This window comes from Pezoporus wallicus, unplaced genomic scaffold (genome assembly GCF_028554395.1).
Source record: "Pezoporus wallicus isolate ANWC-B61680 ecotype Strahan unplaced genomic scaffold, APGP_CSIRO_Pwel_v1 scaffold_2617, whole genome shotgun sequence".
Taxonomy (NCBI): domain Eukaryota; kingdom Metazoa; phylum Chordata; class Aves; order Psittaciformes; family Psittacidae; genus Pezoporus; species Pezoporus wallicus.
Window position 1 is genome coordinate 660715 of NW_026637592.1, and position 26813 is coordinate 687527.

The 26813-nt window shown below is 40.4% G+C and overlaps 2 protein-coding genes across 6 annotated transcripts in view; one reads left to right on the top strand and one right to left on the bottom strand.

The window, feature by feature from the left end:
- SPATA17 (spermatogenesis associated 17) overlaps positions 1–5983 on the bottom strand; it is an 80958-nt gene extending 74975 nt beyond the window's left edge. For 4 of the 5 annotated variants that reach the window (XM_057406434.1, XM_057406436.1, XM_057406432.1 and 1 more), the window contains exons 1-3: positions 5737–5857; positions 3658–3747; positions 1947–2028 (exon numbers count right to left, since the gene is read on the bottom strand). In XM_057406434.1, coding sequence (XP_057262417.1) covers positions 1947–2028; positions 3658–3747; positions 5737–5804 — 240 coding nt within the window. In that variant the 5' untranslated portion in view covers positions 5805–5857. The other variant, XM_057406435.1, reaches the window with a different exon arrangement.
- The window catches only part of GPATCH2 (G-patch domain containing 2), a 114525-nt gene continuing 93680 nt past the window's right edge, over positions 5969–26813 (top strand). The window contains exons 1-3 of the mRNA XM_057406431.1: positions 5969–6301; positions 14767–15480; positions 19512–19573. Of these exons, the coding sequence (XP_057262414.1) occupies positions 6246–6301; positions 14767–15480; positions 19512–19573 (832 nt within the window). The 5' untranslated portion in view covers positions 5969–6245. The remainder of the gene's footprint in view (positions 6302–14766; positions 15481–19511; positions 19574–26813) is intronic.

The window sequence follows — 26813 nt, forward strand, 5'->3', positions numbered from 1 at the left end:
GGGGACTCTACAAAACCAGCTTGTACTCTCCGGGCAACCCATTCCGGTATTTGATTACCATCTCAGTTAAAAAAACAAGAAAAGATCTTTCTTAACTTTGAAAAGGAATTTCCTATATTCCAGTTTGCACCCTCTCATCCTGTCACTGGGCAGCAACTCCAAACAATGTTGCAGGCTGGCTCCCTGGGAAGAGTTATCATGTCATCTCACTTACAGAGCCCACTAAGAACAGTAGGTACTGTGGTGATGTATCTTAACTGGGCACCACTGTTTTTACAACCTTTATATAAGAAAATAAGCCTCTAAAGTGACACCATTCTGTTTAAAATAGGAGATTGACTACTATGAACAGAACAATTAGTATTTGAATATGGAGTGGCCAGAAGATAACTCCTTACAATTTGGGGGGATTGAAAACCATGCAAAATTACCACAATCAGGCCTTTGTCCTGCTTAAGTCCTCTTAAAGACCTAGTGATCAGATGACAAAACCTGACATCCTGAAACACAGAAACACATAAATTGTCTTGTTTCTGAAATGCATCACTCTATGATGTTTTAAGTGTGAAAAAAAAATTAGAACTTGAACTAATGTAGAACTAAATGTAGAACCAAAACATTGCCTGAATCGTATCTAAGCCCTACACATGCATTTGTCTATTCTCTTCTTAAAAACTTGCAGTAAAGGGAGTTCACAACACGTTTTAGCAGTATGTGTCAGCGTTTCATATGAAGTTGATTTCTTCCTTCCCTCTTCCCAGTGACTGCATGGATCATTTCTTTCCACTAATAAATTTTAATATACATTAATATTATTATGTCCTTCTTCTACAGAAGCTTTCCTAGATTAAACAAACCTTCCCTAAACTCAGGCACAATATTCAACTGAAGTCCAACTTTTTTTTTAAAGCAGAACCCAATCTCAGCATGCAGCTACCTGCCCTGTATTAAAAACTGAGTGATTTAGAAGACAGGCTGAAAGCCACAGCCTGAAAGGATCCATATCCTAATAATTTATTAGATAAGGCAGGTAAATTGGAGGAGGTAAAATCCTTCATTAGACTACTGATAGACCTGGGGAAAAAATAGACAATCTTTCAGGCACACAAGTCCTGTTACTCGAAAACACAGTTTAGTAGGAGGTATGGATTTTAGCCTGTAATATATGAGTTATTATGGCTCCTTTTTTTTTTTTTCTTAGCTTGTCTGTATTTACTGAAAGACAGTAATTTAACCTTAGCAAAATTAATCAAGAATAAATGGCTAACAAGTTTAAAACTAGTGTAAAATATTACCATAAATTGATAAATTACTGAACTAAACTAAATACCTTAAGCTCATTGTTTTAGGTTAAAAGCAAACTAGTTTTTAACAAGCCACAAATTAGTTTTTAACAAGTTTTTAAAAGCAAAAAAGTTTCTTCTTAAACTCCTAAACCTGCTAACAGGAGTTTTAGCTTGTGTCCTGTCATACACTTCTGCTATCTTCAAGTCTGTCAAGAGAATTAGATTGACTGTGACCTGTGTGCCTTAAGGCAAAACCTCAAATACTTCAAGGTTCATTAAGCAAGAAATTTCAACCACTAAATCATGGAGCAGCAATATGTAGACAATTTGGCTTGTTTTCTTTTCAGAATTAAAAGTTCTGCCGGGAAAAAAAGCATCTTGAAAAGTTCCAATCCTTCAATTAGCATCATGCAGGCAGGCTTCTGCATGAACAGATCTCATTGCTAGTTTGGGGGCTGACACTCCTGATCTGCAAACACTTTAACTTAACTTGACCATTATGAGTAGGCTTACTGAAACTAGTGGTTGTTTCCATGACAGTAAAATACATGTCGATGTGTATAAAGGATCACATTTCAGCTTTTGAATTTCAAGACAAGTGAATGACTTCAGATGTATTCTATAAATAACCAAACAAAATGTTTAAAACTAGCTTCCTACCTTCACCATTTTTCTGAAGTGTTTTCTGCTTAGATATCCTCTCCACCACCTTTGTATAACAATTGCCATTTGGTTCAGATATCTAAAATGAAATACATTACCAAAATAATGATTACTTTGAGACATTACAAAACAACTTTATTTTTTCCAATCTTAAAGTATTAAGTATTATCCATACATATTCCAAACAGATGGCCACTGCAAACATACTCCATACATATACACATATGTGCACACATACACACTTATAAACCAATTTATACATATATTTACTCATGTACACATATATAAATATGTGTGCTTTTGGAAAAAATGGGTTACTGAAAACTTTTATCTATGTACTGTTTCAGTTATCATTACAAAAATTGAATGAAATAGCCCTAGAAATGTAATTTGCATGGTAGATGATGGTATTTTCATTGATGGTTTAAACTAACACATCTGACCAATTCAGAATTTTTATCAGTCACATGCAATATTTTCACAGCTTTCGAATTTTTAAAGATTTGACAAATCCCACAAATATCTGAAATTTTTCAAATAATTTTTTTCTTTTAGAAAATTATATCTAGCTAATTCTAAGTAAATCCTTACTCTGTCCTTATATATACACGCTTTATTATAGAATCATAGAATTATGCAACTAAAAATTCCGTAACTGATGTCTCACATCAATTTCACAGAAACTAATACAATCATTACTTTGGGACTGGCTAGAAAAAGCTATGTAGGGGACTATTTGTACCACCTAACCAGGGCCAAATTTAGAACCCTTGCAATACAGCTAGAGTCACACGGTGGAGGAAGTTTTTTCCAGCAGTTAATTCAAATGAGAGACTAATTCAGAACACACAACTGGCTATATCGAGCCTGTGCTCCTAAATCAGACACCACACCCAAGTTTGGAAAGAGGACATTGAGCAGGATTACTCTACGCAGTTGCAGGGAAAATCCTCTTCTACACTTAGCTGATCTAGTTCTTATGTGTTCATTACAATTATGTTGTTCTTACAGTGGTCATTACTAACTACAAACGTGCATTTGGAAGAGCACTTTCCTACAGAATGGATTGGCAAAGACACTTGGGGTTTCACTTTCTTCTGCAGCATGCTGTTGTTACTCATGTGCTGGAAACAGAGGGGCACTAACCAATCCTCTGTCTTTGCAAGGACTTTTGACACTGATGGCATAACTGTTATTCCTTGAAGGGCTGAAATACCATGTTTGTTTGCCTGCTGAGCGCTTGCGTGTGATGGTTGTATCCTGTGATACCACACTTGAACCAGCACTGGAAAACAAATTATCAGTGCTTTTTTAAACAACAACACATAATGGCTGTAGGCTTTCTTTTTGTGAGGGAATATCTGCCATGAAGTGATTGTTACTCAACCTAATAATTCTTTAGGCTTCATACAGTATGCTTGGATGACACATAATGACTTGCAAAGGGAAGAGGTCAAACTAGAAGATGCAGCAAACCCTCCCCCTCACAGCCCTAATTTTTATGCAGATACAGAAATTTGAGCACATGAGTTAGACTAGGTGGGCTTATAATCAAAAAAAAAATGGAGAATAGCCTCCTGGGAAAAGAGACCAACCATAGTGTTTCCAAAAAAATTATATCAATGTCAATAGTAATACTGTGAGGAATTCTGTCAAAAAACAAAAAATCAAGATTGAAGTATAGATTAAGACAGACTTAATATACTACCTCAGATAGGATCGGACTCTGCATCCTTGAAACCAGCTCTGGATTTTGACAGCAGCTTTGTACTCTATTTTTCTTTCTTCATCTAGAGATCTGAAAATAGAGAGTAGTAATATTTGTCGGCATGGTAATTTAGTATATGCAGGCTGAGAGAACTAGGGTGTTTAGCCTAGAGAAGAGAAGGCTCAGAAGTCATTATAACAGTCTTCCAATACATAAAGGGGGCCTACAAGAAATCTGGAGAGGGACTTGTTACAAGGACATGCAGTGACAGGACAAGGGGAAATGGCTTTAAACGGAAAGAGGGTAGATTTAGGTTAGATATTAGGAAGAAATTTTTCCCTATGAGGGTGGTGAGGGGCTGACACAGGGTGCCCAGAGAAGCTGTGTCTGCCCCATCCCTGGCAGTGGTCAAGGCCAAGCTGGATGGGGCTTGGAGCAACATGGTCTAGTGGAAGGTGTCCCTGCCTATGGCAGGGGGTTGGAACTGGATGAACTTTTAAGGTCTCTTCCAACCCAAACCATTCTATGACTCAAAACACAAATGCTCCAAAAATACTTCAGAGAAAGACCCGGGCAAATTTGACATGCATTAATGACCCAAAATTGTTTGTTCAGTCTACAAGTTAAATAAGGATCTACCAAGATCTCTAAACAAGTTATTCTGATTTGTTTCAGGACTTTCCTGGCAGCTGTGTTGAAGTAGTCTGAGATTCTCACCCTAGTGAGCAAAGATCAGATTACTGATCAGCCTTTCAGCTGCTGAGCTGGACATTTTGAAGCCTCTCATTTAAATTCTCAGCTGAAAATCTGAATTTCAAGAAACTGATGGATTATAGCCTATTCTTAAAGCGGAACAAAAAACCCCAATAACAAACCATTTTTTGAAAGCTCTGAAAAAAAAAAAAAAAAAAACACCAAACAAATCCCCAAACCTCAAGCATGTTGCCCTCCAATGGATTACCATGTCTGGCCCAGCTTGTTCTTTTTAACTTGAACTACGTGAAATACAAGCATAGTCGCCCATAACTGATGCTTATTTAGTGAACTGATGCATGCACAGCCACAAGAGTACAAGCTAAAGTTCTGGGAAAGAGCAGGAAAACACAACACATTATATGCAGGCAGGGATTGAACTCTGTGTAACTTTTAGTGATGTTCAGGGGCTTTATTATTCACAATAATGATGTTGTAATTAGATTCAAAACCAAATTATTCATTAATTAGTGAAGAAAAACGTAACACTACACGTATGTTAATACTGCTTTTTTTTTTGTTTCAGTGGTACCACAACCCATACAGCAGCAGCAGCAGCAATGCAGTTGCTACAGAATAAATGGATGCAATATTAAAATAATTCTTGATACATTTTATTTCTAAAATCTGATCTGGGAAAAGTTAGCCACCACTATCTTAGCACTCAGAAAACTCAGAGATAAACGCAGAAAACACAGAGAAAACAGAGACTGTCCTGCTTATGAAGAGAAAGGTAAGAGGTGATCATCAGCCTGTTACTCTACATGGGACATTTTGCACCTTTAGCAGAATAAGCATCTCCTTTCCTTAGTAGGAAAAGACAAAGTATGTCCCAGGTACTAGAAACTTAAGCAGCATAACCTGATTTAGAAAGGAATTGTAAACAGTGTGGATAACAAACAGTAACTTGCTTAGAATGTGGTGGTGGTGGTGGGGTGTCTGTGTCAAGTAATGACAAAGAACAAAGCAACTGGTGCCTTCCAACAGGATCAGTATAAGTTACAGATTTAGACCACTGCATGGACCTCGGGAGGCTCACCGCCTCTCGGGGCCTTCCAGCACTTTCCCCATGGAATTAGCAGGGGGCGAGGGAAGAGCGGGACACTGTTGTCAGACGCCGTGAAGTAGATGTGCGGCTGACATCAGGTCTCCTCAAATCACTGCAGCGAGATTTGGGGGCCGGAGCGAGAGTGCTCTCCGGAGGGGCTGTCAAACCAAACCGTTTTCAGCAGGAGGGCCGCGATCTCGTTGCTGGGGGAGCCTGCAGCTTGCCCGCCCCTCCATCCCCAGCCCCGCAGGCACTCACCGCCGGCAGGACGCGGTTACCTGTTTCTATGGAACCACTCTTCCCGCAGCAGCAGCAACCTCGCCTCAAGCCTAGCTACGGCCTCCATGCTCTCCCCCTCCTTCCCGCCCACTCGACGCCGCCACCATGGCAACGGGACCGTACCTCTCCGCGCGGGGGACGGAGTGTCGCTTCCCACCGTAGCCCTAACGGCGGAGAAAAGCGAGGCACTGGCGGCAACGAGAGCTCCGCGTAGCCGGACTGGAGCGGAAGCAGAGCCAAAGTAAGGTGCGCGGCAAGGGACACGGCGGCTGTGGGCACCAGGCCGGAGACGGAGAGGAGAGATGGTAGCGCCCGGCTTCCTCCCGGTGCAGCAGCTGCTTCCGGGCTCTCACCATGGGGGCCTGAGGAGCAGCGCTGGCCGCCTGCACCCTCCCCTACCGGCCCTCGCCCGCCAGCCCCAGACCTCACCGCCGGCCCCCGCCCCGGCCCAGTCTCTGCGAAGCGGCGCCAGCCTCCCCGGGGAGCGGCCAGGGGAGGCGCCGGGTTCATGTTCCGGGTCGCTGAACCTGCCTCGACCCGAGCTCAGGCGGCGAGAAAGAGCTGGTAAGCTCGGGCCCGGGGGACGCCCGGGAGACGCCCGCCGGACGGGGGAAGGAAGGGGACGCTTCTCCGCCGCCCCCTGCCCGCGTGTGGGGCCGCAGGGCTGGTGTTTGAGGGAAGGGATCGGAAGTACTGTCGCTGCACACTGCCCGGCCGCTGCCGCCCTGCGCCCTCGCCGCTGCCCGTTAACGCGGGGGGGAGACGCTGGTGTTTTCCTCACCGGGTCAGAGGCGTTGGAGGCCGGGCACGGGTGGTTCGCCGTGGTTATAAGTGAGCAATGTGCTGGAAGGAGGAACTTGCTAATAAAGGAGCAGCAGGTAAACGATGGATTGAAACTTGGCGAGTTTTGTCTGTGTGTTTGGGTTGCTCCGATCGATGTAGACCCTCTGAGGACTAAACCCTTTGCAGTGTATCCTGCAGAAACACCCAGTCAGGTGGTGTTGCTGCTCCGAAGCTATGTTGTTCCAAACCAGGAATCAACAAGTGTAGCTCTAGACAGTGAGCAAGGAAAAGATGGGGTGATGCTCCTGCGGTGGAGTTAACAGATTGACTGGTTTATGTAATTCATAGCATAGTGACCCCAGAGGCCATAGTGGTTTTATTGTGGAGCTGAGGAGATGCTGATTAACAGGACAGAAAAAGAGAGAAGTGAGTTTTGTTAACAGGCCATGGAGCTATAAAGACTGATAGTGGAGAGACTTGATGAAAACCAGGTGTCCCAAACGGCCAGCCAGGAAGCCTTCAATTTCCTTCATGAAACGTTGCCATCTTGTGCTTACATAGTATGGACCGATGTGTGTAACTTCTTGTCAATTTCACTTTCCTTAATGGAAGTGGGGAGGAGCATTGTAGGGGTTTGTTTGTGGTTATTTCTTGAGTGTTGATAATTTGAGGACTTGAGGCTTTGTTTAGAGGCTGTATTATCATACAGATACCTGCTGGTAGAGTTCCCACATTTGCAATAGATTTGTTTTTTAATATAAGTGGGTTTGTTTATTTTCTGGGGATGGGCAAGAAGAGGAAAAGAAAGCCTTAGTACTTCATTTTCTTACATAAGAAACTCCATTTTTTTCCCTGCACTTCTGCTGCTACTGCCACTTTTGTACTGTATTTTGGTGCTGTGCTGCTTTATCTTTTGCTAAATAGGAAAGCTTTCAGCGAGGGATTTTGTTTGCCCAGCTGCTGTGTATTTGTTAGAAATATGCTAGTATTGCTTGGCATGAAAATTTGCCCAGCATAAGTGTAACTTTGCTTTTGTGGATGTAGTTCAGAACGCTTCAGAGAATGTGATATTCTGTAGTGGTAGAAGTATTTTTATTTTAGTACTAATGCTGCATACAGTAGGCACATTGCAGAAGACATTCCAAACTTGTATCTGTACTCAGAGGAAGTTTTCATTGCATACTCAACCTGTCATTTGTCTTTAAATTTTACTGGTTTGTTTCCACATAAAATAATTTCATTCAGAGGATGTAGAAATAGTGTTCATCAGCACAAGGTGTGAAAATTTGGCCTATTCTTCTGTCATTGTCATCAGACAGTATTAATTTTGCTTCTGCAATTACGCTGCCTGGCGCAATTCAGTGCAGAGAGAATTATTGAGGTCTTATCTATAGGACTATTAGTTTAGAAGTTCTGAAGAACTGTTAAAAATCTGACTGCTCCTTAGGACCCTGTCTTATACATCATCTATTTCAGAAGCTGCCTGTTAAAGAAAACCCATTTGAGTGAGGAAAATATTTTATTTGATGTCTAGTGCTTGATGTAGACAGTTAAGAACTTGTGTTTTTTAAAAACATGAAGACCCTGAAGAAGTGTGTAGATTAAGGACAGCCCTAGAGTAAGTGTTCACCTTTGGTGATAAAACTCCTCTGAATGTTTTGAATTTATATATTGTGACAGTTTAGTAATAGTTTGCATTTGAGTTCTTCCTGGGCACTTTGATTCTTTTGATAATGACATTGACACTTTAACAGTTTGTGTGTTTCACCACCTTGAAGTTTAATGAAGTCATACTTCTGCAAAGGGCAAGCATATCAAGAAATGGCAGCAATGGGATCGCAAGAATTGCTACCTCTATGAGAAACTGCTGCAAAACTCATTTCTAGCTGACCAATTAATTTGTGTTAGACCTTTAGTAAATGAGGTTCATGGCAGCCTCTTCCTGACTGTATACTATACCATTGCTCTGTACTGAACATGCTTTCACTGTTGAGTAGACCTGATAGTATTTATTGTTCTGCCTTCTTAAATAAGCAGCAGTTGTAGAAAAATCAAATTATTGCAACTTTGTCTGTCCCTGATTTTAGGGGATCAGTGGCATGATCAGTTAATAAAATTCCACCTATTCCTCAAATTCCTGTTAGCCTTTACAGGAAGCACTGGGCAGGTTCCTCAGAAGTGGAAGAATAAGGGTTTTTTTGATAGCGCGCTGTTATGCCCCTCAGCAATGGGTCAAAGGCTTTTGGGCCACTGTGTAGGTCTGTGTACCTGGTTGTCCAGTGCCTAAGGACATAAATACGTGTGGATGTGGAAATGGATGCTTTGTGTCCTCCTCTTGGTGATAGCTGTTTGATGACAGCAGAGGTCTCAAAAGTAGTGATTCTAAGGCTTTGTGAAAATAACTTCTGAGGTGGAGAAATGGGATTCAAATTAGTGCCTGTCAGAAGATAAAGATACACTGAATACAGACATGTTACAAGGCATCAGAGAATCTGTATGGGAAAAGATATGGGGAAGTCGGGTTTATAATCCCAATGTGCAAGGAACTACTTGGTTTTCTTCTTGCGCTCTTCACTTGTGAGCAGTGTGGATTGTGAAGGCAGCAAAGATCATGGCTCTTCTCGGAAGTGATGAGATACAGATGCAGCAGAACTTTAGCTGCAATAAACCCCATATGTATTTAGCAGGAAAAGGTTTAGAACTAGGAAGTAAATGTAAATGCAGCTCTTGGTTTAGTAAAAGGTACTGCCTCTATACAAGTTGTGTGACTAAATTAGCTTTCTTGTCGGTGGGTGTTTGTTAAATATTTCATGCGTAGTCAGCTCTGCATTTTTTCATGCTTTAGGTGGGAAGTGAATTAAAATGGTACTTGACTGTCACTAGAAAAGGAACTGCCCATTATTTTCATTAGGAGTTTCAATACTAATCATATTGAACACAAACTGCATGAACTGTTTTGGAGCAGGAGAGGACAGTTACACTGCTGCCTGCAGCAATACTGTTAGGGTCTATTCTGGTAAGGGTTAGAGGGGGAATGGGTCACCCTTTAAACTGCGTGAAAAATTACTTCATATAAATGTAAAGGTCAGTGTAGGCAAACTAGGTTTTCTTATAGTAAAGTAGAATCTTCTAGTAAAGACATTGGAGTTTATTGCTAGCTGTGGGCTGTTGCTGTAAAAGCACTTTTATAGCCTTACGTGAGTCATGCTAAACTACAGCTCAATATTTTATGTACCTCAATATGTTGTTCTACATTCCTTATTACAACCTTTGAAGTTGCTCATCTTACTGTATGCAATTGATACTCCCCAGTAATACCTTTAATGCTTCTTGTGGTTATTTTTCAAAAGCAAATATTTTTGTTACAGAAACATCTGCAGCAGTGATTTAAATGACTTCATAGGTTTGGAATACAAGCTGGTTGTAAACAATGGAGAAAGTTGCAAAAGTGAGTTTGATAAATAATGCTGAAATAGAAATACACTCCTGATTTTCGAGACAGATTTCAGATTAACTGTTCTAGATGTTGCTGTTGCCATTTTTTTTCTTCAATTATAGCAAGAGAAATGATTGATCCAGTTAAATTAATCGTAAGAGGTTTCTTGGCTATTCAGAAGGAGATTTAGTGTGGACCACTGGCATGTTGAAAATGCAATGTGAATCAAAAGCTGAAGTAGTATGTGTATTGTTTTCACAATCTATTACAAAAGAGTTTCCACTGTCCCAGCTGATCAAGTAATTTTCATAATCATCGTAAGGAAACATATGTTGAAGTAACTAAAATATTGATTTATCTGCTTTAAGAGGTAATGCAATTAGGGTACAGTTATGTATACATACAGTTCAATCATGGCAGTCAGGTGAAGTTCCTGATGACTGGAAAAAGGGAAATATAACCCCATTTTCAGAAGGGGAAGATGGATGACCCAGGGAACTACAGACCAGTCAGTCTGACCTATGTGCCTGGCAAAATCTTGGAGCAGATTCTCCCGGGAGGCATGCTAAGGCACATGAAAATCAGCAAGGTGCTTGGTGACAGCCAGCATGGCTTCACTAAGGGAAAATCCTGCCTGACCAATTTGGTGGCCTTCTGTGATGGGGCTACAGAACTGATGGATAGGGGTAGAGCAGCTGACATCATCTACCTGGACTTGTGCAAAGGGTTAGAGACTGTCCTGCATGACATCCTTGTCTCTAAATTGGAGAGACATGAATTTGATGGGTGGACCACTGGGTGGATAAAGAACTGGCTGGATGGCCGCACACAAAGAGTTGTGGTCAATGGCTCAGTATCCAGCTGGAGACCAGTAATCGGTAGTGTCCCTCAGGGATCGGCGTTGGAACCGGTTTGTTCAACATCTCTGTCGCTGACATGGACAGTGGGATTGAGTGCGCCCTCAGCAAGTTTGCCAATGACACCAAGCTGTGTGGTTTGGTTGATACACTGGAGGGAAGGAATGGCATCCAGAGGGACCTTGACAGGCTTGTAAGGTGGGCTGATGCTTTAACCATGCCAAGTGCAAGGTCCTACAGCTGGGTGGGAGCAATCCCATGCACAGCTACAGGTTGGGCAGAGAAGAGATTCAGAGCAGCCCTGCAGAGAAAGACCTGAGGGTTTGGTCAGTGAGAAACTTAACATGAGCCAGCTTCAGTGTGTGCTTGCAGCCGAGAAAGCCAACCATATCCTGGGCTGCATCAAAAGGAGCGTGACCAGCAGGTCCAAGGAGGTGATCCTGCCCCTCTACTCTGCTCTTGTGAGACCTCACCTGCAGTATTGTGTGCAGTTCTGGTGTCCTCAACATGAAAGGACATGTTGGAACAGTCTCTGGAGAAGAGAAGGCTGCGTGGAGACCTCATAGCAGCCTTCCAGTATCTGAAGGGGACCTATAAGGATGCTGGGGAGGGACTCTTCATTAGGGACTGTAGTGACAGGACAAGGGGTAATGGGTTAAAAGTTAAAGGTAAAGTTTAGATTAGATATAAGGAGGAAATTCTTTACTGTAAGGGTGATGAGGCACTGGATGGGGTTGCCCAAGTATGTTGTGAATGCTCCATCGCTGGCGGTGTTCAGGGCCAGATTGGATAGAGCCTTGGGTAACATGGTTTAGTGTGAGGTGTCCGTGCCCATGGCAGGGAGGTTGGGACTAGATGATCTTAAGGTCCTTTCGAACTCTAGCTGTTCTATGATTCTATGTTATATATGAGACTATGGGTGTCATTTTTAGTGTGAACGAGGTTGCTGCCCTGTATAGATCTTAGTTCAGGAGCTCCAATGAAGAGACCTGATATTCACTAGGACAGATTAATTGCAGGAGTGCATAAAATTCAAAGTTCTTGTCTAATGGAAATTAAGTGCTTTACTGCTCAGGGCGTTTTAAGAATCATGTTATCTCATTACTTCAGGGTATTTACTCTTCTTGAGTTTCATCTTTGGTCTGGACTATCTGTATTGACGACATTTTGGGAGGATTTGAAGGCAAGTTTAGGTTGGATATATAAATCCCAGCTGGATAGTTTGTGTTTGATCTTGAAGTATTTCATAGAACTAAGGCAACTCTAGCCCCATACTTAGACTGTTACCTCGAGTAAGCTGGTGTGTCCACTGTAGGAGCTACATTGATTTTAGTGATAGTTATCCATATGGATTAAGGATACTAAATTGAATGAATTAACCATAAACTGTGGTGTAAGCGATTAGTGTTCCTGTCTTCCCCTCCCTCTTACTTTGTGCTCCGGGAGATTATATATGCTAGTTCATATTCTGGCAAGTGAGCAGAAACCTGTTTGTTTCAAAAACTAAATGTATGTTTAAGCCCACTAGTTGAGGTTTTGGTGTACCTCCACTACTGTGACTTCACTGTCAGTGCAAAAGTCTGTGCCAGAAGGGCTGGACAGGCAGCTGGGAGACTTGATGTCTCGTTAACCCAAATAGAGTTTGCCTGTTCAAGCCTTACAGCTCCTATTATATTAGTGCTGCAGTATTGGAAAGCCCCTTAAATCTCAAGGGCATCTCATTTCTGATAAGAGCACTTGTGAGGATAGTTGTCTTCATAGATGTTTAACAATAAGGCTAAAGGGACTAGTTGTGCAGTTACAGCTACTGAAAAACATGGGTTAATATATCTAAGCATTGTGTGTAGAAACCCTATACAAATATAGCTGCACTTATATCTCCTGGTGGTTGAAATTCCTACTACACAATCAAAAAACTCAAGCAAAACCCTGACCAATGCCCCGCACTCTGCAGACCTCTCTGCAGTAATTGAAACTTTGAAAACTTGAAGGAAGAATTAGTTTGAAATCACTGTTATGCCACATGTGGTAAATGCCCCATCCCTGGCAGTGTTCAAGGCCAGGTTGGATAGAGCCTTGGGTGACATGGTCTGGTGTGCGGTGCCCCTATCCATGGCAGGGGGCTGGAAGTAGATGATCTTAAAGTCCTTTCCAACCCAAACCATTCTATGATTCTATGTCTCAAAGTAATTCCTTACTTAATTGCCTTCCACTTTTTTCCTGACTTTTCAGAAAATCATTGCTTCATTTGGAATGCTTTTCCTCCTGTGTTGCTTCTCTTGCCTGTGAGAAATACTTCTGTGTGATTATGGAGGTTTTGATCTTATGAACCAAATGGATTAAGGGTAAAATGTAGCATTTTTCCAGAGCTGTCTCAGCTCTTACTAGATACGATGATTGTGCTATACTAAGAGCCAAAGGGAATGTTAGGTTAATAGGGAGTAATAGGACTAGAGATTACAGCAGGATGGAGAAAGAGGTATGAGAAATAAATGCAAATGACACAGTAGTTTCAGGAATTCAGAATGAGCTTGTGTTTCTACCACTCTCTGTGCATCTGCAATTGGAAGGTTTACAGTAAGTTTTTCTGAATATCTTCAGGTAAGATATTTAACAATCAGCTTGGACTTCATCTTAAACATGCTCTTCATTTCCCCCAATGATATTCAAAACTTGTGTAGTTTAAGGTAGTGAGTGTCCATTCACCATTAAGTACCTTTAGCACTGGCATTTGTGATAAGTGAGAGAGGTGACCCCGTGTGCTACGTATTCAGATTTTCTCCACATCTCCAATTCCTCTTCATCCATCAATTTCTGTTGTAAAATAAAGTGAACAGTCTTGCTTTTAAGCATCCTCTACGTAATTTACTGAATGTCTTCCACTTTTATCAGTTGATGTAATGTAATAAAGAGGGTGAATGTTACTCCTTGCTTTACCTCAGTGAAAGGGATCTTCTGATGCTTTGGTGTGAGAATCTGGTTGCTGTGTTCACAGAGGAGGTTCACAGCCTTCAGAGAATGATTAGAGTTGAGCAGTGATCTCTTAATGTTTTCTTTTTGTAATTATGTTCATGTAATGCATGGGTGAACTTGCTGAAGCATTACAGGGTCAAAGTCATGCTAAATGCTAGTGAAATTTGAGGAGTAAAGAGCAAAAAAAGGATAAGGCCTTAAATCAGACACTGTGTGTTCGGTGATACTTTTCCTTGCACAATCAGGTAATTTTGTCACGTAGGTGCCTATATGTGATGGGAAACTTTGTATGTAATACTCTGGAATTCCCTCTAGCAGGGTATTGTTTCCACTTAATATCCCTCCACTGAATCAATATTTTAAAAGAAACAGATATCAGAATTAGTCACTATGAAAGAGTCATATATTATCAAATAATTACTGTCTTAACTGCATTTTGGCGTTTAGGCAGCATTGAGACATAATTATTCTTAAAAATATTTTATCATAATGACAAATTTTAAAGAGAACTCCCAAATCTGCTGTCAAGGAAGAATATTATGTATCCCATTTTCCATTAACACATTTGAAATGTGCTCGCTACCTGCAGTTAGAGTGAATGGTCTTTGTTGATGCTCTTGCCGTGCAGAATCCCTAAAGACCATACAAATGTGATGAGGTGAATTGAAACCAAACAATAATAGCGAGGTCAAACACGAGCTGAGGATACCTTCCCCCTATCTCCCCTTCTTTCAAGCCAGAAATGTGTGTGGAATGCTATCTGAAAAAGGATGTATGCTGTTGTGTTGCAAATTACATAGGATTGGTCAGCAAGGTTTTGTCTCTCAGCAGAAAAACTAATCTTTGTAGGATGGCTATTTAGGACTACCTTACTGAAAGTGACTATAATGATTTTGGCAGGTAAAAGTGTTACAGTTTATGCTTAACACTTCAGATTAATTTGATATTTTCTTGTGTGCTTTTTCCCTTGAAATGTGTAGGCATTTCAGTAGGACGATGGAGGAGCTGGTTCACGATCTAGTCTCAGCACTGGAAGAAAGTTCAGAGCAAGCACGAGGAGGTTTTGCTGATACTGGAGATCATTCTCGAAGTGTGTCTTGTCTTCTCAAGCGTCAGGCAAGGAAAAGGAGGGGACGCAAAAGGCGTTCATTTACCACCCATCATCCCTGGGAGACTGGCCACTGCTTAAGCGAAGGTTCTGATTCCAGTTTAGAGGAATCAAACAAAGACTACAGGGAGAATCATGCTAATAAGAAAGACCACAGTGACTCTGATGACCAGTTGTTGGTTGCTAAGCGCAGGCCTTCCTCAAACTTAAATAATATTAGAGGCAAAAGGCCTCTGTGGCATGAACCAGATTTAGCTGTCGACAGTTTAGGAAACAGAATTTTGCGCAGAAGAAGAAAGGTAAAACGGATGGCAATAGATCTGCCATCAGAAGTCTCTAATGCACTGACAATAACTCAACAGCAGGATAACAGCAGAGATCAAGAAATGGACAATAACAATAAATCATACCAACACCAAGAGTTCTCCAAGAGCAAAGTGAAAAAAAGAAAAGTAGCAGCAGCTCGACAAGGACCAGAAGTCTTGGATGAAGGAGTAGTTATAGAAAGTGAAGAAGTGACCCAAGCAAATAAGGACAAAATGGAGTATGAGGAGCAAAAAGGCTCAGATGAGAACATGAGTGACAGGTTATTTTTTCTCTTCCTTTTTACAGAAACTTTGGATAATATTTGCTTTTATTATTTGTTTCTCGTATTGGTAATCTTTGTATTTTTCTTGCATTCCAAAGGTAAAATGCTAGCATCAGTAGTATCTGTTTTAACAAATTACTCTTTAAGTGTACTATATTTCATACATATGAGTTGCTCTGGTTAAGGAATTCAGTGTAAAATAGTATGTCATGTAGCAGAGGAATAACCAAGAAAGCAGGTTCTTTAAATAATACATTCTAATTGTTTCTCAAGATTAAGAATGACAGAATATACAAATGATTAATATGTTTTCTCTGAGTATTTTAACTGATGACAGTTCTCGGACAAAAATTGGTTTTCCAATTTCTAGACTTTGGTGCCTTGATTGTTATCTCTATTCATCAGAAAGGCTGTCAGTGTTTAGTCACCATTTAGGCAGTATGTTCTTATGTGTCATGGGCATAAAAAGGCTGCAGGTTGCCAAGGGTATATATCATTTACAAAATGCAAAAACCAATTTACAGTTCAGAAACACCTGAGCTTACCATTAGAAAAATGGGGGAATGATGACCCTTTGGCAGTACATCTCATCCATCCATTCCAGACAGCAGTCATACTACAATGGTAATTGTTTCCAAAGTACTGTTTTGACAACGCAGGAAGGTGTAAGTCATTTTTCCACCTTACCTGCAGGGCCTGCTAAGCTTGATTATGTTTATTCCATGTGCCTGTTCTGAATGCAGAACTGTCAACAAGAAAGGCTCATATGAAAACAGATAATTTTGGTCAGTTGCTTGTTACAGTAGTGTCCCTGGCTGTTTGTAAGCGTTTTATCTATAAACTGTTAAGTGTTTTCCTTGCTGGAGAGGTAGATTGAGATGCAGAGAGTATCCTGGGGTTTTGACCAGTGCAAACAGATTAATTACTGTCATAAGAGCAGTGCTGGTAAGTGACTAACTCCAGTTATTGTCAGAGAAGTTCTAAGCCTTACTATTACATCCTAGTGTTGTCTCTCACCTGCAAACAATAAGCTGAAAGCTGAATAAATCATGAGTCTTCAAGATTGTTTCTGATGCTTTAATTACTAGAGCAGAAGCAGTCCTTCAGGGCAGCTAATGTAACTTCAGGCATCTCCCTTGGATATACAAGATAGGACTGTGTGGTGTCAGGAAGCCTTTAGAAAAGTTTCCTCTTATTTGACTCTGGGAGTCTGTTCCCCCCAAAAAGTTCCCGTAAAGACGGCTAAACATTTCCTTGGTGCTAGGAAGCATTGCATAGTTTATAATACATCCATAGCCCTGTCACAATGTATAAGATTTCTGCTATGCTACAAGAGTATCAGTTCTCTAACTGAACTTTTATAGCTAATTTTTGGGTGGACAGAAAGTGCTCAATCAAAAGTCCTCTTATAGAGTCTCCAAACTGTGCTACTTCCACCTCACTCTGACTATTTATTTATTTTTCACCGAAACAAAGTTACTGATTTAAAAATTCCTCTTCCAAATGTTTAATGTTTTGTTACCCCAGAAGCTGCTCATTTTCAAATCATGCTTCAAATGTTTGTCTCTGGCCCTGATAAATGGCCTTTAAAACCATTCTTATCTTCACAATGCTTTCTGCTCATGCATGTGGTTGAGTGATGGTCTGTCATTCTACTGAATTTCTTGCAGTGGTCATTGGTACCAAAAGTTTTGGAAACCATTGAATTAGAAAATTTGAGTTTTTTTAATGTGCTTAGAAATCCACCATGTCTAAGCCTCTTGGGTGCCTACTGGATATTTTGTGTGTGAATTAGTTTAGCTCCATTTTAGCTAACTTTACTTAAATGCAACCTTTCCTCTATTGTTTGTGATCATTTAGCCAGAAGAATTGGAAACAACTAGCAAACATTGCTCCTAAAAGTACATTCTAAAAGTAAAAGCTGAGGTTTTAAAAGGGAACATGGGTTTTGTAAGGTTGCATGAGATACAGAGAGCTAACAAAGCATCTTGGATAAGACTCATGCTTCAACACTTCACGAAAAAAGGAAAAATATGAAGTATACAAATCTGCTTGAATTTTGTACATTTGTGTGCATACAGTTCAGTAATTTTAATAAAAAATAAAGGATTAATTTTTTAGAAGTTCGGTTTTTAAAAACAAACCAAAATCAACTGTTGGTGGGAGTTAAATTAGGTTCTAAAACTGCTGAGGGCAAGTTTTAAGTGTATGCATGAAATTACTTTAAAGTAACTTAACACATTTGAAGTGCACATTAAAAATGCTAAATGGCACTTCTGCAGTCTTTTATCTGTGTGTGTTCAAACACCACAATAACTGGTTTTAAGTGCATCATTCAGGAATAGGAGTCTTCAAGCTCTTAAAATGTCAGCATCTAAATGATCCCAAAGATGAATTACCATGAGGCTGGTTTTGAGCACTGGAAATGAGATTTTCATGGTCAGAGCCTGTCCTTTGCTCATTCTTCTTATCCTCAGTGCTTAGTTCTTGGCCACTTTCAGGCAGATTTGGCAATTCATGGAGTTCTGGATGATACTTAATTCCTCAGGCTGTGGCAATTGTTTGTGTTTAAGTGACTAAAGGAGGAAAAATCTCAATTGCCCATTTTGAAAAGAGCAGCAGTAAAGCTCAAGTGACACTCACCAGTCAGTGTGAGCACAGTGAGTGTCAGCTCTTGGGGACAGGCTTGGTTAGTAAACAAAGGTCACAATATGAAACTAATGTATGAGACAGTGTGCTATTAATAATAAGTAATAATAAAAGATATTTTTTTCTTTGCTTCCAGAAATGTATAAGTAAAGCTGTGAAAGCTTTTTGGAGAACAGAGCTGTCCCTTCCAAATTTTTGCTTGCATATACTGGTTTATGGGACTAAAAGAAATCTTTCTTGCTTTTTCCTGGAAGTCTCTTTTTAGGAGTGGAATTCTCATTACAAAGCAAAGTAATTAGCAACATACAGTGCAAAAGTATATTAAAACTGGAAATAAATTCCATCATAACAGCATTCATGTACTTGAGTATTCCAGAGGTTTTGAATGTCTTCAGTGAAATGACTGCCATATAGAAATTTGTTCTGCTGTAATCCCTGCCCTGTTTGACTCTGGTCTGAGGAGAATGAACACTGGCTGCCTTAGATATGCCACTGTTATGGTTTGATTTTAAAAACAAGCAAAACAAAACAAACCACAAAACCAAACAAACATCACCCACCCTCCATAACCCCTCTGCCCCCCCACCAAAAACAAAACAAAACCCCAACAAAACCCAAACAACCCAAACCCAAAATACTGTTCTGTGCAACTTTGGCAATTTCACTTGGTTCTGTTTTCATGAACTGGCTGCTCCTTCAGTAAAAATTATTGTGCAATTAAAATGTTATTTAAATACACATGTGAGATATTGTTTGTAACAATGTGTCTACAGCAAATGATCATTGATCGTTAACTCTTTTCTTCAGGGTGACCTGTATTTTGATGTAATTGGCCACCTTTATTAACACCTTTTGTCTTTCTCCCCAAGCAGTATGTTGTTAAACCTTAAGCAATGTCTTTTCCAGAATATTTGCAAATGGTGTTCAGAAAGGTAATCTGATTTTCAGACGCTTATATTTCAAGTGCTGATGGAAGGCTTAGGCTGCTTTTGATTGAGACTTTTCCTGGTTTATTGAGCAGTGGTGTTCCAGGATCAAGCTGAATTGCACAGCATAAGAAGGGAGTGGTGAGCATTTGATGGAAGCAGATAATAAAATGCATCAATTGCGACTGCAACAAGGTACTGACACATCTGGCTTCCTGTCAGGGTACCATTAGATTCCCATGGTTTTATGTGCCAAAAATAATATGCTTTGTAGTTAATGGAACTGAGATATTTGCAGTTTGATTAAAAAAAAAAAAAAAGAGAAAATCCTATTTTCTTTCCGATCTCTGTTGGGCTTAAGTTCAATCTGAACACAGCCTTGTCTCCTTAAAATTTTACGACTGAAAGATCAATTGTTCTTTTGATCTGTGTTCTCTCTTTTTCTTATTACAGTGAATCCAGCAGTCTGAGCAGCAGTGATGCTGGTTTGTTTACCAATGATGAGGGAAGACAAGGTATTGAAACAATCTTTCCCTAACACCCCTCAAACCACATCTGTTGAAATTCTGTAAGCGTTACAAGTTATTTCATAGGTTAATTACTCAATTTCAGTTGCTATTACTGTTTTAATGGGTTGAAGTATAGCTTGCTTTCTGCTATGAATGTTACCAGGGAGTGTCCTGGATCCATGGCTTGGTTAAAAGGTGTCATGAGAAACAGTCTCTTTATAATAAACTTATTTATAACTTGAGCATCTCCAGAAGATCATCTATACTATGTTTTAATTCTGATTTTCAGACAGGACTTAGTAATAATAGTCCCAGTCTCAAACTGTTACTGAGGTATCTCTTTTCTTCCAAATTGATATGGCAGGGTTTTATAGTTCTTTTTCATTCAGTAGTTTATTTGAAAGTACTTTTCACACTACTTTTTCAGCAGTCTAAGGCTGAAATGGAAAATGCATGCTGTGTAAAGTCTCTCCCTTCTGAAAACAATTTTCTTTGATGTAAAATGCAGAGAAGATTCAATATTTCCTGTTAGTGTGCATAATGTTCACACATGGTTTAAAACCGTTGAGGATGGAAGTATGAGATTTTGGGGTTTGGGGGGTTTTCAGCTTTAGTGTTTATTGCGATCTTTAAGTGCAATACATTTACCTGTATTATGCTAGCATCTTAGTGGCCAGCTCATGGACTAGGAACTCAGTCTTTGACAGTATACAAAAATGAGGTAAAAAATAATCTCTTCGGTGATTAAGACTTGCTTTTTTGTGTTGGCATTAAATTAATGGTGATGCAGATCATTTTCTTATACTGTTTGCCACAGACTATGGTGTGTGCAAGAAAACAAATCCCAGCCCATTCCACAGATCTAGGTTAAGGGAATGTTCTTTTATTTTTTTCTTTTCTTTCTCTAATGTGTAATTCAGTTTGGGTTTTTTTTTGCCAATTTTTGTTGTTTTTTTTTTTAATCTTCTCTTTTAACATTAGTTTTTTTCAGACTTAGAACACAGATGTTGCCTTCTTTGCTCAACAGTAACTTGTGCTACATAAACTGTAGCTCCCAGTCTGAGTATCTGCTTTGAGTTGTGCTAATGTAGCTAAATTTCAGAATTTAAGCTTTCTTTTAAAGTCTAAATCAATGTTTTAACTTCAGTATTGCAATACTTTATCAATATCAGACATTTTTAAAAGATTTGGTTTTACTTCCCTATATGAATTTATCTTTTGACTTGCAATATTTTAAAACATTTGTCCTGTATATTTGTACAATGTTACCTACCACATTTCATAATTCCATACATGTTTTGAGGTACCCTTCCAATATATTGGTTTCAATATTTTTGTCCCTAAATTACTTAAATCTTTGAGTAATATGGTTGAAAATGTCTCAGCTACTTACTGTTTTTCTTATACATTTGATGGGAGGAGAAAAGGGGAAGGATCAGTGGACAATAGCGTGGTGGTATCTTTTTTGGTGTTAGTTCTTTACTATAGAGCTGTAATTTTTTATCTGTTTGATTTTTGAATCTTGATTCAGTTTGATTGTCATTTGCAAGCAGAAAGCATTAGACTTGAAGTAATATTCTGACATGCAAATGAAAAGAACAACAATTATTAAACTCAAGAAGGATAATGTCAGGACAAAACATGTTTTCAGTCTTTACTGTGAATGAATTATTTTGCGGGTATGATCAGAAGACCATTAGCTTCACACAGACATTTAGATTTGCTATTAGCATTGGTTTTGTGAAGGCTTTTCCTTAAAAGTACTATTGGAGATCCTACTGCAGGACCAAAATTATTTATTTTGTAATAGTAATTATTCGCCACCACCACCCCATAAAATGCTAGTAATTGTTATCTTTGTACTTCCCTTATGAGGATGAGGATAATTCATTTCTGTAAATTAATTTATAGCTGAACTGAGACACATACAAACTTTGGAAAGAATGAGGGAAGGAGAAAATAAATCTTATAAAAGCTGCGGGAAAGCCTAAGGAAGAGAAATGAAACTGAAGGAGGGCAGAATGGAAATGTATTAAGGGATGAACTGTCTGATTTTCTTGTCATTTTTTTTAAGGCTAAGCTCTGATTCCCATCTTCCCAGTGTTCCTCCTCCAGGATATATGTTCGGAACATCAGCATCTCGACCTCATTTGTAGTTCAAATTTTCTGCACTTCTGACTTCAGGTTTCTGCTAAGTCAAGTGGAGAACCAGAGATTGATTGATGCTGCCTGGTGAAATACTTGGTTTAAATGATGTGCCTGCCATCATTCGCAAGTTTGGATAGCAGAGGACAAGAGGATCCTGTTCTCCAGGGCAACATTTGTTCATTTGGTGCCTCTGAGATTAAGCAGCAGACCTCTTTTGTTGCAGACAAATGCTCTTTATAAAACCCTACTTAATTCCCAAAGCATATTCATCCTATGGGATAGACTTAGTAAAAGGAAAGTGACCTAAAGCAGCAATTTCTTTGAGCAGTCAGTTAAATAGTTGACTATTTAGCGCTGAACTTTGGAGTTCCTGACCTTGCAACTTCTAATATTTCCCAAAATTCTTTCAGAAAGCAAATGGAAATAAATCCCATCACAGTAACTGTGCTCTTCTGTGTACAAACTCTTAGAAAAGTTTCAACTTCTCTAGTTTGAGTCAAGAAAAGTAGGTGTTGTTGCAATTGGGAGTAGTAGTGGATTAACTGCTAGATGGATTTTAATTGCCATCAGTTGCTGTTATAGAAGAAAATGGTTGAGACTTGAAAATCCTGTGTTCAGCTCTTAATATGTGTTGTGCCATCTAACAAATTTTAAAAGCCTTTTCCAGCCTGCCTCTGTTCCAGTCTCATAGTTTTCTTGTTTGATTTGGTTTGTTCCTATGAAGTCCTCTTCCAAGGATAGTCATGCTTGTCCTCCGTTCTCAGTTCTCCAGATGCTTACATTAGGTCATGTGAGAGAATGAAAGCAGCTTTCTTGCTGTGCTCTATTTCACTGTCCTGTTACCTTCTGGCAGAAGTAATTGGTACTCCATGTCTTGCAGTCCCAAAGTGGCAAATGCTTTTTGTCTGTGAAACATTGCATACCCTGCACAGTAGGGCAACAAAAGGTTCAAGATCATGGTAGATGTTCAGTGCAGGTACAGTCAAGTGAAAAAGAGATCTGCTGAACTATTAATAAACCTCAGGGGACCTCTTATGCATTGTATTTGGTTTTTTTTTTTGAGTTTTGTACATTGATCAACTTTGGGGAAAGATTTAATATAGGTAGCAAAACCCCCAAATCCTATGCCTTAAGCCCTTGTTTGTGGAGGTGGTAATTTAACCCCAGTTGGCAACTCAGTACTACACAGCTGCTTGCTTACTCACAGGGGGATGGGAGGAGAGTCAGAAAAAGGTAAAACACACTGCTTGAGAAAAGAGCAGTTCAATAATTGAAATAAAATAAAATACTGCAATGATAGGAAAAAGAGGGGAAGAAAATTCAAGTGATGCACAACACAATTGTTCACCACCCACTGACCAATGCCCAGCTTGAGCAGTGATCCTTCCCTTTTGGGTTACTCCCCCCAGTTTATATATTGGGCATGGTGTGCTGTGGTATGGAATAACCCTTTGGAACCTCCTCACTGGCAGAGCAGGAGAGACTAAGAACTCCTTGACTGGGGTAAGAGCTACTTAAGAACAACTAAAACATTGATGTGTTATGAGCATTATTCTCAGATTAAAGCTAAAACACAACTCTGCAGCAGCTGCTACAAAAAAAGTAACTGTATCCCAGCTGAAACCAGAACACAAAGTAATTGAAAGAACTGAACAGTGGCTGAAGCTTATGTATTACAAATCCTTATGTCTTTGCTTTTTCTTCCTACTTTTTCCTTTGCTCCCTATAGCATTTTCATAAATGGCTGTTTTGCAATTATAAAAACTTTAATGATAAGCAGTGTTATGGCTAGTGTAGAAAACTCTTAAAAGTTTTGAAACAAAAGGTCTAATCTTACATTGCAACATAAAATAGAAGTCTTACATAGACTTAGCTAGTAGGATCGCATGTGATTTCAAGGCATTTTGCAGGTCCACTTTACAAAGGCACTTTAAGTTGAAAGCACTGTGTAAGTTAAGCTTTCAGCACAATGTTAACAGGACGGTAACCTTATCCAAACACTAGTTGATATTGCTGGGTTTTAGGGAAAAAAAGCCAAATTGCAAATATATTCTTTAATGAATTTTATGTTGTGGGTATGGCAAAGAAAACATACTCTGTATTCCTATTCCACCTACACTTACAAGTACACTTGGGGAAATTCAAAGTTGACTTAAGACCTCCTAAATCATGATGCGTAGCACTTGAAATGTCCTTTAATATCTAAGCAAGTAGGAAGGAAGATTAATATTAATCAAGTGTTAAACAATTAAAACTGGAGAAGTCAGGGTTCTGCTGTGGATGTGGCTACCTTTTAAAGGCAGCTCTTCATTATTTTATGATTAAGCGTGTATTCATTAGTGTGTCTTTAATGAAGATGACCCACTAGTGATTCTGTATTTAAGAATGCCATCCTTTTATCTTCTCTGCAGAAGAAGTAATTTGGACCTTGTATAGTAACTTGGTAACTGCAGGTGTCAGAGTACACTTGGGTAGCTGTCCTACTCAGGAGAAGGCCTTCATGTGCAATTTTCAAGCTTGAGTCAGAAGTAGCTGCTTAAACTGAATGGGGGCAAAAGTGTCCTGTTACCCTTTTGCCAAGGTAGCTCTGCAGAGCGCAGAGAGCAAGATGCAGTGTGCCTCTTTTGATGAGCAGATTAATCTTCTGCTTTCCTGAAATTCCTTGTATTAGTAAGTCTTTGCATGTCTCCAAATGATTATTACAGCCATTAACAGTGAGGGTTTTTACCTGGAAAGAGGAACACTGGAAATGTGACTAGCATCCTAGGGTGTTTACAGGCCGTGTGCTGTCACTCTTTGTGTGCAAGCTGATGGAAGATGGACCAGCACAGTATCAAGTGGTGTTTCTAGGGCCCTGATGCCTAACTCTTTTCACAGTATACTCTCAAAGTAGGTTGTGGTTGTTCAAAACAAGCCCACATACATCGTATGTGGCTGCTATGGAGGGCAGTCTAGACATTTTTAAATAAACCTACAAAGGGAAAACTGTGTGCAGTGGAAAGTATTTTTTGCTATAATCCTGGGCTGCTTCAGCTGAAATAAGATTCACATGAAGCTATTCTTGAGAATGAAAATTTATAATATTTACAATTCTGACAAATGAGGACTCTTCTTGTTGTTTGTCAGAACAACAACAACAAACTTGTGTTTGTTGATGTGGCTGTGCTTTTTCTTATGTTACTACATCATGAGATGGTCAAATTCGAGATCCTCGGGACAGTGAGAAGAGCATGCAGCAAGCTCACTGCCCTGGACTTCAAGAGAGCAGACTTTGGCCCCTTCAGGAACCTGCTTAGTAAGGTTCCATGGGATATAGCCTTAGAGGGCAGGGGGTCCCAAGACTGTTGGTTGATATTCAAGGATCACCTGCTACAAGTTCAGGAATGTTGCATCTTGACTAGAAGGAAGTGCAGCAGGAGGGCCAGGGACCTCCTTGGATGGATAAGGAGCTGCTGAGGAAACTTTGAGAGGGAAAAAAGAGGCTTGTAAAAAGTGGAAGGAAGGACAGGCAGCCTGGGAAGAGTACAGGGATGTTGTCCGGGGAGCTAGGGACCAGGTTAGGAAAGCTAAGGCCCAGTTAGACTTAAAGTTGGCTATGGATGTTAAAGATAACAGGATGGGATTCTATAGGTACATAGCGAATAAAAGACAGACTAGGGACAACGTGGGCCCTCTACAAAAGCTATCCGGAGAACTGGCTACCCTGGATTTGGAGAAGGCTGAGGTTCTTAATGACTTCGTTGCCTCAGTCTTCACTGGCAAATGCTCTGACCACACCACCCAAGTTTTGGAAGGCAGACGTAGGGACTATGAAGATGAAGACTTTAGGCCCACTGTAGGAGAGGATCTGGTTCTAGACCATCTTAAGAACCTGAACGTGCACAAGTCCATGGGAGCTGATGAAATCCATCCATGGGTCCTGAAGGAGCTGGCGAATGAAGTTGCTAAGCCACTGTCCATTATATTTGAGAAATCATGGCAGTCAGGTGAAGTTCCCTGGAAAAAGGGAAATATAACCCCATTTTCAAGAAGGGGAAAATGAATGACCCAGGGAACTACAGACCAGTCAGTCTCACCTCTGTGCCTGGCAAAATCTTGGGGCAGATTCTCCTGGAAGGCATGCTAAGGCACATGAAAATCAACAAGGTGCTTGGTGACAGCCTGCATGGCTTCACTAAGGGGAAATCCTGCCTGACCAATTTGGTGGCCTTCTATGATGGGGCTACAGGGGCAGGGCAGTTGACATCATCTACCTGGACTTGTGTAAAGCGTTCGACACTGTCCTGCAAGACATCCTTGTCTCTAAATTGGAGAGACATCAATTTGATGGATGGACCACTCGGTGGATACAGAACTGGCTGGATGGCCGCATGCAAAGAGTTGTGGTCAATGGCTCAATGTCCAGCTGGTGACCAGTGACGAGTGGTGTCCCTCAGGGATCGGCGTTAGAACCAGTCTTGTTTGATGTCTTTGTCGCTGACATGGACAGTGGGATTGAGTGCGCCCTCAGCAAGTTTGCCGATGACACCAAGCTGTGTGGTTTGGTTGATACACTGGAGGGAAGGAATGCCATACAGAGGGACCTTGACACACTTGTGAGGTGGGCTGATGCCAACCTTATGAAGTTTAACCATGCCAAGTGCAAGGTCCTACAGCTGGGTCGGAGCAATCCCAGGCACAGCTACAAATTGGGCAGAGAAAAGTTTCAGAGCAGCCCTGCAGAGAAGGACTTGGGGGTGCTGGTCGATGAGAAAATGAACATGAGCCGGCTGCAGTGTGCGCTTGCAGCCCAGAAAGCCAACCGTATCCTGGGCTGCATCAAAAGGAGCGTGACCAGCAGGTCGAAGGAGGTGATCCTGCCCCTCTACTCTGCTCTTGTGAGACCTCACCTGCAGTATTGAGTGCAGTTCTGGTGTCCTCAACATAAAAAGGACGCGGAACTATTGGAACAAGTCCAGAGGAGGGCCACGAGGATGATCAGGGGACTGGAGCTGTATGAAGACAGGCTGAGAAGGTTGGTGCTGTTCAGCCTGGAGAAGAGAAGGCTGCGTGTAGACCTCATAGCAGCCTTCCAGTATCTGAAGGGGGCCTATAGGGA